This window comes from Diadema antillarum, unplaced genomic scaffold, assembly GCF_040938485.1.
Source record: "Diadema antillarum isolate AM-2024a unplaced genomic scaffold, OU_Dant_1.0 seq00000566_RagTag, whole genome shotgun sequence".
NCBI lineage: Eukaryota > Metazoa > Echinodermata > Echinoidea > Diadematoida > Diadematidae > Diadema > Diadema antillarum.
In genome coordinates this window covers 1-16,020 of record NW_027271505.1, presented here as the reverse complement: position 1 = coordinate 16,020, position 16,020 = coordinate 1, and the positions used below count along the sequence as shown (strand labels likewise).

General features: G+C 36.8%; 1 protein-coding gene across 1 annotated transcript in view; it reads right to left on the bottom strand.

The window, feature by feature from the left end:
- LOC139735240 (casein kinase I-like) overlaps positions 1 to 16,014 on the bottom strand; it is a 28,951-nt gene extending 12,937 nt beyond the window's left edge. Inside the window, exons 1-2 of the mRNA XM_071645993.1 lie at positions 15,929 to 16,014; positions 14,237 to 14,376 (exon numbers count right to left, since the gene is read on the bottom strand). Coding sequence (XP_071502094.1) covers positions 14,237 to 14,376; positions 15,929 to 15,955 — 167 coding nt within the window. The 5' untranslated portion in view covers positions 15,956 to 16,014. The remainder of the gene's footprint in view (positions 1 to 14,236; positions 14,377 to 15,928) is intronic.
- Positions 16,015 to 16,020: the final 6 nt, after the last annotated feature.

The following is a 16,020-nucleotide window of genomic DNA, read 5'->3' as shown; positions in this document are numbered from 1 at the left end:
ACTTGCACTCCTTCAGCTCTGAAAGCTGAAGTTCAAACTGTAAGTACAGTACATGTACTCTAATACCATAGGGACCTGCCCTGTGCAATTCGAGTGGGTGTCTACACAGAAATGGAAAACCTACACACATCTCAGTCAATAGCCTTGTGGCATACTGTACCGTTCACATTGTGTACAGCCCTCAACAAGCAGTGTGATAGGGTTGTCGCTGCTTTGTTGTCCTAGATCCAGCCTGCCAGTGAGTCAGCAAGGGCTGATCTCTAAGTGTGTGCTTTTTTTTTTCTCTCTCTCTCTTAAAGGTGATTAAAAAGCAACATCTGAACAGTGTGTCTACTCCTATGACTTATCACACCCCAAGAATAGCCTTTATGAGTTGACTGACAACACGTATACATGGACATGTTCAGAGTGGGACCTTTAAATCACATGATCACCTCAAATCAAGAAGCCAAGTGCATTCCATAATATACATGTAGGTTTCTGCTTCCTGTTTGACTCTAAAAAAGTAAACATACTTAAACTTTCACTTTCCTAATGAATCATATTTTTGCACATGAATAAATGAATATTGTTCTCATATTATACTATTGTACATACACTGTAGGGCCTATGTGTTGTACTCTCATACCCCTGAAGGGGGTTGACGGAGTTAATATTATATCTAATATCCACTACAAAACACAATATTCAGCAACCCATACAGTATGTACGGAAATATCTTGCAACTTATATCAATGCTCTTGTGTAAACTGCATTTGAGATGAAACCAATATATAGCAAATTGAAACATTCACATCCAGTGATGTGATCCTCAGTTCCCTGTGTCTGCACCTAAGTGCACACTAGCGACCCATCTCTTGTGGGAGCTACGTAAAAGAACAAGAAAGAGACGTTATTACTGTACCTCTGTTCAATAAAATCAAGAACCATGAAATGTATTCAATACAATATGCAAGTGCTTTATGGACACATTGCATGTATTTCTGCAATTCCTTTGTACAAAATTATATGTTGGGTAGTTTACAGCAGCCCCCCCCCCCCCCCCCATACACATATATACACAAACACATACATGCACTTGTTTTGATTCTACAAAACAAAACCACATATATATGGGGAATAAATTGAAGAAAAACAACAACAACACACACATACACACAAAAAAAGCACAGCACCCAAGACTTTTCAAAGGTTCCGTTCTGTCCTAAGATTCTTCCTGTCTAAGCACCTAAAAGCGGAGGAGGTAGCATCGACCCTGACCCCTTTTTCACATTAATAAAAAAAGAATGTTTTGTGGCCCCTGCTACATAAATATATAACATGTTAAATATGGCAGAGGTCAAGAACAATATGGCTCATCTGAACAAGTCTATCAATTTACATACATGTACTGTAATAGCACATCTACAATTTCTATGCGCTGAATCAAACAATTTTTACGTATAATTTTATGCCTCCGCTACCCCATATATTTGCAACTCCCAAAATACACACTCAAAAACTGCACCAAAACTACAATTTATCACCCACAATCTCATGAATTCCATTCAATACAGTACAATGAAGCGCTGGATATACATCATAGTGGCAGAAGCCAAGCTGCAGAGATATTTATACAATCATGAAGCCTTCTTGTAAGAGAAAACTTAATGTGCAACATTCACCGTGCTATTTTCATTATGATGGATTCCCAGTAAGCAATGATAATGCACTATACACTTGGGAAGTACAATAATATAAAAGTCATAATTCCAATAACAAGTTTTTCTTTTTAAAAGGTCAGCCTACACAGGTATGTCACAATTTTAATAATGGCGATGCTTGAAGCCATGCAAATAAGGATGGAATACAGTAGCTACACTGTATGGATGTCATATATTTGTGTCCAGTACATACTGGTGCACAATGAAGCCCCATGTGTCCTGTTCTATCAGCAGAAAAATGTCATTTTCATTCAGTATTGATAACATTTTGAAAGTTCAGAGCAGAACTTCACAGCCTTTGCTATGATGTTGAGACTGGATGATTATTTTGAAATGCTTCAACGTTCAAGAGAGTGAAAAGAAATTGTTCCTTGAATACTGGGCGGTTTTGTTTTTATCTCATAAAGTGTTCCAGTATTGTTTAATCACCACTAACTTTGTCACCTTGCACTATGCACGCAATGTCGGGTTCAACTGCAAGCCAAGGCATACATGTAGACGATTATAATTACTTTGCTTTTCTTTACTTTTGTTTGCTTTATCGGGGGGGGGGGGGGGGGGGGGCTCTTTTCAGAAGGTGAATATCAAAACTTCTGGTCAAAAGGAGGTTCTGACATCTTTGGCTCATCTGCACACAGATTTATAGAGGCATTTGTTAGAACATGATTGTAAAATCAAAGCTCAGATCAGACATACTCTTTTTTTTTTCTTTTTTGATGAAGATTCCAAAAACCACACTTGGACTTACACCGTGTAAGTTGCTGCATATGTGCATGTTCACAGTACAGCTGAGGACTCCTACAATGTATCCTATTGAATACTGAGTACCCTGTGTCTGATATGTACCTTTAAGATTACATCAGTGTCTACTCCCCAGATACTGCACTCCCTGAAATAAACAAGTCCAAGGGTTCATCGTCACAGCAAACATTGACGCAACATGTAAAACATGCAAAATGGCCTTTCTGAGTTAACACATCATTCCCTATACATGCAATACAATATGCACAGTATGAAGTCAACAAGGATATCTCACCATCTATACCTGGTAGTATGATGTATCATGTAATGTACAACTTGTACAGCATCTACATGTACAAATACCAGCTCAGGTATTACTTCCAAGGTAATAATCATGTTTAGCCTGATACATCATGCTTAAACTTGCTCAAAATGACAATCATTCCACTGGAACCGAGCACACAATATACTGAACATTATCTCTCTTAAGAATTCACCATACCTGTATATATTCATTACATATATCCATACAATTTGTAGAGGTGTACACACATTTTGCGGGCTATGCACTCTAGCATGTAACATAGTATACAGAGCTCTGCATATACTGTACCTATAGTATCATAACCCTCTGAATTAGCCCTGTCCTTCTCACTATCGGTGGCTTGAAATTATCAACATCCTGCTGACATTGGTTCCATTTATAATCCCACAATCTATATCAGACAGCATGTACCAAATAACTTTGAAAAATTAATGAAAACAGACTGCACTGAAGCAATGATCTACCCACAGTACAACTTGAAAGAGGAGGGAAGCAACCTGAAACCATTAAAGAGTCTAAGAAAGAAATTTTTCCAACTGAAGAAGAAGAGATGAAGGCAACTTTATGAATATTTGAAGGTAAAATCAAAATGATAAATATGAAAGTGAATCATCTTAAAAAAAAAAAAAAAAAAAAAAACTCTCTTTGATTCATTAGAGTGTAAGGATTTTACTATCCTCTTACAATGTACTGAAGCAAAACAAACCCATTTGTAATTTTTAGTGCTGTATACACAGAAAAATTAACAGATTTTGTGCTACTTTTAGCTCATTTTAACCCTATTTTAACTGGGGGGGGGGGGGGTCAAATTAACCCCCCCTCGACATTTCGCACCACGATTCCGCAACGCGCAAAGATTTTGCCGCGTCATTTCATGACTTTTTTCATTGAAGTCTCCCGCATATTTTGAGACCAAATTTGCGACGTCCGGGCACACCATTCTGAAGTTACGCAATGTTTTGCATATATGCATGTCAATCCGAAAACAGCTCAAATACATGATTTCGTGTGCAAATCCAATGCAAATTGTGTTTTTTTGTTTAAATTGATATAAATTAGATTATTTCAACTTTTAACCATTGAAATTAATTAATTCTAATGTAGATAAGCTTGAAAAAGTGCCTGCAACAAATTCTGGCAAAAAAAGAATAAAAAACAAAAGGTTGAAAAAACAATAAAATGCACAAGAAATTAACAAAACAATAAAAAACAAAAGAAACTGATGATTTTGATTGCGCTATTTTTTTACAAGAAAATTGTTTGATGTTTCTTGAGGAACTCTGACACAAAAATCTAGTAATCCTTTGGACTTTTTGATGGAGTTATAGGTGAAAATATGATTTCATGCGTAAATTTGCATAATTAATTCATTAAAAAATATAAAATCAACTTTTGCCTACTGTATGACCATGTAATCTTGTAGTTGACATCCGGCTCTATGTTCAGGCAAAATTTTGCGGCGATCGCGCGATCGGCGGCCAAGATCGGAAGGGGGGGTCAAATTGACCCCCCCAGTAAAAACTTGGTCTCAAATAGCCCAGTTAAAATAGGGTTAAAACCCACAAAAACATCTTCACAATTTTCTTTAATTCAAACAGATTGAATCAAGCACTTTGTCATATCATTATACTGCTGTAAAAGTTGATATTTTCACACAACTAATTTTTCGCGCTTGGTTGGGTAAGAAGAGTTTCGCATATTTTTAATTCCACAGAATCAAAACACTATTCGGAAGTACAGGAACATATGGCAAGCAAAGATGTTCCTGTGCTTTTATCTTTGCACTAGTTTCTGGTGGTGCGATATGCATGAAAATTTCAACATCTCGAAAATTTCCACTTTTACAAGGTTCTACACGTACATCATGTGCATATCTTCCTGTGCTGGCTGTACAATATTCAAATGGATCGTTTGTGAGTATACTGAGTCTGTGAATGAAATGTGGGTACAAATGTACTTGTGTAATGCCAAATTGTTGTGAGGCAAGATGTGCACGTACATTGTGATCAGTATGCATGCTGCCCAGTATCAAAGTAGTAATTTTCATGCATAGAAATGTCATAACACTTTTCTTTCCTTTTTCCTTTGGTCTGTGTGAGTGTACGAATTGGTAGATAACATACTTATGGCAAATTCTCAGTGCATACAATGTTATTGTATTTACAGGAACCTGCTAATATGTTTGAAGTAGCTCATCATGTGAAATTAATGACGTTTACAGTTTAGTCATCATGAGATAAGTCTTAAGACATTATACATGAAGTCGGTTTCATATGTTGTTTCATCTCAAGAACTCTCCATGACTATATGTACATGGTACTTATTTCATTTGTGATATCACACATTACTTTATTACCCATCAAAAAAAGACAAGACTAAAAAAAAAACCAACTCCAAACCAAATGCTTCAGTACCATCTAGAATGTCTGAGAGAACTTAAAACACAAAATACCTCTGCCACCAGAACTTCCTACCAGCAGATATATTATTGCCTATCATGCTACAGAACTAGGCCTATACCATAGGTATGCCTTCATTCACAGACATCTATATTCCCGGTACACCTGCATCTATAGATCTCTGCACTGTTCAGCATGTCGCAGCATGACACCTTTTAAATAACATGATTCGGGCCATGATGGTTTTCTTGCTCTTCTCCTATTAGTCCTATCATTCACCCAGATTATGATTTGCCCTTGAGAATTCCAATATCAAGACAGCACACACACACAGCAAGAAACAAGTGAGAATTTAAGAAATCAGCATGATAGCTTGAAATTTACCTACAACTTGATACATTCTTTACTTCACAGTCATTCTGATCACACAAACAGCCTGAGCGTATTCTATGACTTCATAGAGTGGCTGGCTATTGATGTTAATCCAAATATGGTATGAGACTGATCACGGACTGATCAATCAACTTTAAAACTATAAATATTTACCTCAGACCAGCTACAAACATGTTGTACAAAAGTTGTAACCTTAAAATTACTGAGAGCACAAATATACATTGTACACCAAAATATACATGTTTATTTGTTGGCCAACATACACTGCAGTGTCATCAAAAACTTAACTTACTTTTGTTTTAAAGAAAAATAAAATTTTCAGTTATTGGATAACCAAAATATCCGTCTTCAGCATCTGTTTTTCAAGCTTAAGTATTTTTTTTAACGTTATATAAACTTTTTTCCTATCAAATAAGCGAACTAACAGTTTTGTATTCATGTTGTTTTCTTGCACACCTCCATGAACAATTCCTTTGTTAGCTTACAGTATATACACGCTGTAGGTAAGAGGTGGTATTTTGAATCATAGCAAGTCACTTTCACATGATCAGAAAGTAATTATAATTTGAACACATGAAGACAAGTCTTAGAAACTGCAGTCTTTATTAATATTGAATGAGAAATGCTCAGAGGCATATCTTGCTAATTAAATGATAGAGGACCTTCAGTCCTGCATTGCACACACATACTTTGTGGATGCATGTACATGTACAGTACATGTGTATGCAACAAATTAAAGACCTGTATTGTGCACCACAGCCTCCAAGAAGAAAACACATGTAGACATAAAAGACAGACACAAACAAGGTTACTGAACACCAAATGGTGAGGTAGACAAAGAAACAAAGGCAGATGCACACCACATATGACAAGCACTTCCATACAGTCATGGATAGACACAAAAGACCACAATGGGTGTTAAAGTGGGGACTTTGTCATGCAGCTCTGTTGTTCAGTTACTGACTTTATACACAGTGTCTACTGTTCTCGCTCTCTGAAAGTTCACTGTACTGGAATGATGTCCATTTCTGGAGGAAAACACCATTACTAGGTAGTGAGTCATCTGTATAAAAGGATGAGGCTACAAGGATAGCACCACACCATCCCCACTTGCATTACACGTTACAACACAACAGATTACAATACAACTTTTACAGTGTAATTATAAAATTTTGTACATGTATGGAATGAAAATTGTTGAAATTAGTAAAATAACCATACTGTGCAATGCCATACAATGTATATCATATCCAACTGAATTGTTGACAATTGATGTATGACCTATTTGAAAGCAATGCAATAAAGAGAATATCAAATCAAATCAAACAGTAAACATTTGAATGCTCATTCTTGTCAATTATTGGGTGTGTCACAAAGGGGAGGTAGAGAGAATAATAAGATATCTAATCAACAGGAACGAAAATAGACACATTAGATGAATTGCATTTAGTGGTTTTAGAGGAAGCAAGCTAGCCATCAAACTTGAGGGAGTTATTCATTTTTTTTCCCCCTACAGGTGTATAAAGCCAGACTGACACTTGCACGACTTTTGGCCACGATTTTGTCGTGGCAAGTCGTGACCAAAATTTTGAACAATTCAAAATTCTCGTCCGGACATGGCACGCAGGTCACGACGGGTCTACGTACAGTTCACGCCAGTTTACGACTAGTTTGCGCACTGGCACGACTCGAGTCGTGCCAATGCATGCCACAGAATCGTGCAAGTGTCAGCCTGGCTTAACCCTGCAGTGCAAACGTATAGTGTCCTACATGTTTCATAATGTTACAGTCATTGAAGTAGTGTTTAGAATTATGCACTTGTTATATCATGGGAATTTTAAATGAAAAGGAGTTCTCAATACAGGAACAATGTCACCAGATAGTGCATTTAATAAGCTATACATTTGTAGTTAATAAGAAAACAATCATTTGAACACCCCCCCCCCCCACCCCCATCTTGTGTTCACAGTGGCTTGTCTTCACAAACTATTGTCAAGATAAGATGTTGACAACATTAATAGCTGAATGAGTGAAATGTTCAGGAACTGAATTAATCCTCTCATGCCATGAGATTTCTCACTAAAAAACACTTTTATTTTAAGGTCCCCCACTCACTTTACACTTTGCATATTGACATTGTATATTACAACCTTGGGAAGCACAGGCCTCCTTGACAAGATCTTTTCAAAATCTTTATGGAGAAAAACAAACATATTGAACAATGTAAAGATTCCTCTCATTAATAATATGTCATGCTAAAAAAAAAAAAAAAAGAAATACAACATCGTAAACCACACTGTGGGCTCTTCCAAGCGTAGAACATAAACTGCAAAATAGGCATTTGAGCATATTTGTCACAACTGAAGGAGCATACGGTGGTACTCGAACAAACATATAAAAGTACATGTAAATAAGGCACATGGGTGGAACATAAACTTGAAGTATTGTCACTTTGAACAGCACTGCAGGTAATGTTGTAGATACAATCATTGTGAGGAGTAGCCATATTTTATGAGCAAGTCCTCTGGATATTTACACTGCCGGTACACAAAAGTTCTGTAGTGTACATTTGCAATGCAGTCCCTAAAGTAACTCAGTGCAAAACACTGTGTGTGTGGATTTCCCCCTGCACTTCCTCCATGCAGTGTCCCCATATCCTATTTCAATCCAACCCAGAAAACAGGCACCGGGATAAACAGTAGGGGCTGGTATTCCTAGGAATTGTAATACATGTAGTATGTGCTCTCGCCTGTAAAAGAGATAGCAGTGACTCACTGCCTTGTACATACAACATGTATTACATGGTGTAGATACATAATTGTACCTGGTATGCCATAGACCTACTGTAATCTTTACAACATGAGGGTTTTTTTTTTTTTTAAATCATGCAATGCCCTACCCTATGACGTACCCAAAGGAGTACATGTCTGCATTCGAATTTAAATTGACTTTACCAAGATCATACTGAACTACAACACATGTCAGTGTACGTGTAGTACATTGTACACTGTATTTTTAAAAACAAATGTGTACATTGTGTACAATTTGCATGTTTGGTAAGCTGCACAATAATATGGCATGTACAGTACACTGTACATTGTAGATGCATACCACAGGTACATGACAGATTTTTTTATTTATTCATCTTTTTTAAAATCTATTTAATTATTTGTTTTTATTTACATATTCATTTATATTTTACATTATTAGAATTATATATTTTTATCTATTTATTTATTCATTTATTTTGTATTTATTCATTTTTATTTATTTATTTATTCATTTGTTTGTTTGTTGTTGTTGTGTTTTTTATTTTTATTTTATTCTTATTTATTTATTTGGTTTTTTTTTTTTTTGGGGGGGGGGGCTTTTGATGACACACTTGAGTTGAATATCAAACACAGAGGCCCTAAATGTATGCGTGCTTGTCAAGAGGGGGGGGGGGGGGGGGGAGGGGGAGGAAAGGGGCATGAAATGAGAAATCTATCTCGGGTCAATGCTATATTCAAATAATGACATCATGTGGGATGGATCCCAGCCAGCCCCAGCCAGATTTGCTGTGAGGAATTCCTCGAATTGAAACCCTGCCAAGACATCCATTAACCAGGCATAAACATTGAAAGCTGGACTGCCCGCACTTCACAGCCAACATACAACCCCTCAGGTACTGTGAGCAAGCAAGCCACCTTTGATGTCAACTTCAAGCTGTAGCTCGCCTTACCGCACACATGTAGACCTACAGTGATGCCACAAAGTACATTTTGACTTCTGGCATGGAGTGATAACACATGTGTACCCTGTATGCACGAATGTAGCAATTTACAAAGTACAATGCATATATTTCAACATTTCTGTAAATCATGTAGGTCTGTATTTGCATGCAGCAGGTCTTAACATCACTATTTTATCACTATACCCATTACCAGCCACAATTTCTGAACCCCATCAACTGAAAATAGAAATGAATCCCCCCCCCCCCCCCCCCCCCCAATCATAACTTGTTAAAGGGATAGTACAGTTTTGGCTGAGGCCTAATTTCGGGTTTCTAACATGTTTTGGTGAAATAATGAGAAACCTCTATATGAAATATGAAAGAGCATGTAATTCTATGAGGAATCAAATGTTTATTTGATGAAAATTGGTTTTGAAATGGCTGAGATATCCAAAAAAGAGCAATTCTAATAAAGTACAGTATGGGACCCACACTTTATTACAATCGCTTTGTTTTACTTTGTTTTTGGATGTTTCAGTCATTCCAAACCCGATTTTCATCAAATAAACTTTGAATTCCTCTTAAAATGGTATGCTCTGTACTATATCATAAATGTTTTCGTGGTATCTCGCAAAAAGTTAAAAGCCCAATTCTCATCTCCACCAATACTGTACTATCCCTTTAATTTCTGTGATTCTGCAATGAAATTGCTGGGTCAAGCTTTCTATTCACAATGGAAACTGTAGTGTCTACTGTTTTTATCAGGGATGCCAGTACATTGTATGAAAGAAAGGGCCTGAAACACATACATGTACAGCAACTGTAGATCTAAATACATATCAGGCTACTTTGTACAGTGTATAAGACAGGGCCTGAACTTTGATACTACCAGGGCCTGAATTCAGGCTTTTGCCTGAAAACTGGCACCCTTGTTTTATGATTCTTACATTCGCACAACAAAGCACTCAGTACGCCAAGCATAGAGCCAGCTGTAAGCAAACCCCCTCCATTACCCTTTTTTTATTTTTTTCAAGTTCAGGCAAACCATCTCTGCTTCAGAGAAACGGAATTCAAAAACCAATGCATTGTATGCTTAACAGCCTCCCCTAACGGTTGGTTAATACTTGTGACACCAAGCAACTTTGCAACGCAAACTGAAACTGGGATCGCCAGAAAATAAATATCTTTCCAGTAGATGTCGAGTCCCTTACTTACATTGTAAGTCAATGCCAAAAACTAAAAAATAAAGACAGCCTTTGCACTGATATCAATCCTCCACTATGAAACGCATACTATCAATACTGTAATTAACTAGTGTATGAGCAGTGCATGTATGACATTACATACTACAACGTTGTACATGTACAACATACCTGCAGCAGAAACATATCCTACACATACAAAGTACAAAATGAGTAAGATTACCAGTAGGCCTATATTTTGAAAGGGAAAAAATGACATTAGCAGAGTAACATGCCACTTGTTATCTGTTTGTTTGTTTGTTTGTTTGTTTGTTTGTTTGTTTGTTTTGGTCTCCATATGTACATACTTATGTACATGTACAATCTGGTGGTACAGTTGTGAATGGAAACTACTAAAATCTCTAGCACTACAATATCATAGTGTTGTTCTCATGTTTGAGTACACAGTATAAGATTGACTACTTGAATACACATGTAGGACATTGTACTTTCTGGTGCATGGTATCCAACAATTATATCTAAAATTGGCCTGTCATGGAAGTCAATACAACACAATTGTAGTTTGTTGAATGTATTATCCCATGGTTTCTGCAAATATTTCTACAGAGCACATTATGAATTCAAATGCACAAAATGGTTGAAGACATACATTGTACATTGCACAATGTACATGTATGCAGGGCTGCCAACACTGGAAACTAGTTGAGAGTGAGACTCCCATAGGCCAATGCTATAATTTAGGAGTCAAAATGAGTGAGATCAATAGAAATGCATGCAAATGAAATAAAGTTTTAGAGTGAGAAAGGACCAAAATGCGTGAGTCTCACGCTCAATGCGTGAGAGTTGGCAGCCCTGTGTATGTCTTACACGACATGCTGATTGTACAACATGTACCATACAGAAATAACACATTTCCTGAAATGGCTGGAGATTTACCCATTCCTGTCAATGGCATGAATACCAATGCACAAATAGTATCATGGGGAAACAGCAAATTAATTTTACTGGAAAGGTACGAGATACTTTTCCAGTGCATGAGCGATTGTTTTTACTGAACAGCCCTAGTTGAAGGAACTGAACACTTGCACTATAAACAGTTTGAACACACGAGTTGAAGAATTCAAATTTGCAGCAGTGAGTTTTCTCCTTAAAATGATCACCAAAACATTACCAAATGCAAATGTACAATGTACCTCTTGCTGAAATCAGCAGTTTCTGACATGATTTTACTCTTCCGTAATTTGCAATTTCCTACTCTTCATGGTGAGAGGGCTGAACCCTGACATATCCTGTTGTGTGGCTATACAATGAATGTACGCACATACATACAATCACATTTGATATGTATCACCATAACTGCCATTGCTACAGATTTTCTGCAATGTCAAACGTACATTGTACGTTCTGTGGATACAATGTAGATGTTGGTGTGTTGTAATAGAAAAATACAGGTGTACTAATTGTCATTCTCGACCAAGGTCATACAAGTACATACTGCAATTATTTTTCAAGAGTTCAATACTGTACTTAAAAGACAAGTTCTGTCTTACTACACAGATTTTGTAAAAAGAGGTATACACACCAAGGTTCAATCTAAATGTAGACTGGCATGAGCATACAAGGATAGGAGCACTGCTACTGGCAATCTCATACATCCTGTTTTACTATTTACTCCCCCACGGCCATACAGCTGTACAAGTATCACAGCACAATTACTTCTTGGAAATAACAGATGCCTCTGTTACACACACCAGGGAGGTGACACCTCCCTGCACACACACACACACACCCACACACACACATACACACACACACAAAAAAAAAAATATGGGAAATCCCTTTTTCACTGCCAAGTTTGGAATAAACAAAGCCACAAAGCCTCTTTCCATGCACACCTCTTTTACCTCAGCGACCAAGCATGTGGATTCCTCACCAAATACTTCTCTTAATCATCCTTACTAATCACAATGAATGATATGTTAAAGGATTTCCTAATGTACTTGTATGTAAGCATTGCAGCAAAACCAGAGACATTTGCAGCATGAAACGTTCACAACTTGGACCAGACTGCCTTTTTCACAACATGAAACTTTGCGAATTGCAGGCAATGGAAAAATTGTGAGTACATATAATTAACATGCACTGGATTGCAATGACAAAATCTTTCATGTGCATTTTACTCCTGTGAACTGTAGCTCCTCATAAAATTTGCAAAAGTTTCATGCACACAAAGATTTCTGGTTTTAAAGTACAGTACAAACCACCTCAACCACATCTGAGAACAATGTACAATGTATTAGATCTGTGAGTGTGAGCCCAACACACACAGACACACAGACGCATACACATACACATACACACACACACACACACACACACACACACACACACAATCACTATACAAAAAAGTACCAAAAAAATCAGCTTGACAGCTCATTGGCAAACTTCCTGGACATGGGTCATCTTTTCACTTCTGACTCCAACATATTCCACATTTCCTGACCATACAATTGCACAGCAGATACTGTATCATGCAACTTTCATAGCTGTAGAAAATTCTCACACAGGCAGCAACGTACATATGTGATTCACAGATTTATCTGAAGGAACAATTAAGCACTCGTACACTAACCATCACTTAATAAGAGAATCATGTTAGTAAAAATTTGAAATACAAGTAACAAACTTAGATTCAGTACTTATTAGCCTAAACTGACCTCTTACGGGTTTCATAGTAACAGGCTTTACCCATGTGACTGATTCTTTGTGTTAGATGGGTACTAAAATTGACCGCAAAAATCCTCTCAGATCAGATTGTAGAAAGCCATTTTGAATTAATTATTGACATTTTCACACGGTCATGACATTCTTTTAACATTGATGTATTTCACCTGCATGATAACGGTGTGTCATTATGCTGTCACTTTTACTGCAGGGAAACTACCAAAGGATGAATTCTCAATCGAAAAACCAGGGTCTTGACCAATAATTGTCTCTTTGAAAATCAACTTTCCGAGTTCCTTTGTTTTAAACTTGGTACATTCTGTTACAGTGTTCTGAATAACTTGCTTTATAATTGTTGTGCAAACAACCAGTGTTTTAATAGCCTTAATGAAATATTAACCATGACTTCAGGATAACAGCCTTGTTTGTAAATTTATGCTCTAGGAGAAATTTCTGGCACCCAAGGAATGCCACCAGCTGCAAAGAAATCATTCATAATAAAAACCAGCTTTTGAAAGCCAAAAGATATTGATTCAACATTCTTTAGCTGTACATCTGTCCTCATCACATGCGACCACAAATCCAAAAGTTCTACTCAGTGTAATTGTGTTGCATGCTTCTATCATCTACAATGTTACATACCACATTTGTACCATACTGGGTATTTGGACATTATCAGTAAAGCGTGAACTATCAGAATTAATAATGAATGTGAATGGGCCATCAAAACTGGATGGAAACCTGAATATATAATGACATAGTAAACATCCTTATTTATATCAATCAATCAAATAGGAAAAAAATCACTAGCCTTATGGGAAACCTGCTCTAGCCTGTGCCCTGCTGCACTAAAGTTTCAAGATCAAACAGTCCTAAATCAAACATACCCAATAAGTCTTTGAATACTTACTTCGGATTGGCTGATACCTGACTTACATTTGATTTTGTGACTTACGTATGATTGTATCTTTTTATGCAACAGGACCCTGATCTAATCAACAGCAAGAAGGGGGGGGGGGGGGGGAGGCATTCCTTACCTTTGTTCAATTCCAAGATGTGCATTGATGCTGGCATATCTTGCTGTTCCCGTCAGATTCTTGTCTTCCCGGTACTGTATGTGCTGTTTGCTTCTTGAGTCTTTGTACTTCTTCGCAAGACCAAAGTCGATGAGAAAAAGCTGCAAATAAAAAGAATACAAGACATTGATGACCAGTGGAATGTGTAATCTACATAGATCAACATGCCCTAAATGGCTATGAAGACTATTCAAAACACAAAATCAATTTTTTTTTTTTGTCATTATCCCAAGTGGGAAGTTCTGATTTCTTGACTTTATAATTACAAATTTAAACAACTTTATACTCAAAGGGACAGTCCAGATGATATTTATAATTTCACAACATGTAGCACATAAATCAATAGTGCCATGTGAGATGTGTGGAATTTACTGTGGTCTTAGAGCAGATACACCAATACTCTGAAAACCCCAAAACATATTACATTTCCACAAAGATAATGACATAACTGTACCTGTAGAGGCTAACATATTCCAGTAATGTATCAATGTAATTTCATTACAATACAACTTGTATATTAAATAGCTTTTTCTGTGTAGAATTTACGCATGCTTTCTTCTTTTGCTCTGCTTCCTTGAGCACCCATTCATACATTCTAATGCGAAACTGCTACATCATCATCCTCGTTCATTGTGATTTATAATGTATTTAGAAAACATTCTTATTCCTCATCTTTATCACTATAAGTTATTTGAAACCCTGTACCCAGTATGACCAATATATGTTCAAATGAAAAATCACAAGCAAGTCTCCTTCAATTTGCCTTGATTACTAAAGGCCTTCTACTTGGTTAAAGAGAGCATTTTAATGATAATGAATACTGCCTGTTGACATGCATTCAACTGATGAAGCCATAATAGCATCATACAAGCAAAGCAAATTATCAAATTTGTTAAATATTTATAGTCAGGCATCAGTGTCTTTACTTGTACATGAATACAATTTGATTCATGCAAAGATGGCCTAGAGGCTATTGTAAACACCTTTAAAACTAGTATCATGCTACCCATTCTGGTTTTCTGAACATCAAATAACAAAATTATAATACTAGCTAGTTTTTATATTTATAATGCATTTCAGATTCAGTAACCATTTCAATGCACTTTACAGGCTATCACATTTGACAGCGTATCAGATTCATCTGTGCAATCACTTTTCTCTGTAGATCATGTTCAGTAAAACAAGGTCAAGGGTAGCTTTTTATAAAATTTCACTAATTTCAAATGTCCAAAGTACCTTCTGAGTGATTTAACCAAAGAAGAAGAAAAAAGAAAAGAAAAAGAAAAAGAAACACACATCCTGAAGAAGGCAGAGGTTAGCTTGACCTTTCATTCACTTCCATCAACATACCCTGTGCTCTATGGAGACACACATACAGGTATACAACGTAGGGTGCATGCACATAGACAAGTGTTTTGAATGCATGCACCTCAAGAGCTTTGGGTTTGACTGACATTTCATGGGGTTGCAACACACTGCTGTTCAAAGGGATGTTGCTGTTTGCAGCTTTCACACTGTGCAAAGGATCTGTTTTTGAATCGTCTAGACTCTACACAAGATTTTGAAACATGCCCTGAAAGACATGATTACAAGTGAGATCTTTTTCTCCATCCAAGCCTTCCAGAATGCAGACTTGATCATCATACACTGTACCTGATTGCAGTGCCTGCCAATGCCCATTAGGAAGTTGTCTGGTTTGATGTCTCGATGAATGAAATTCTTGGTGTGGACATATTCAATTCTTG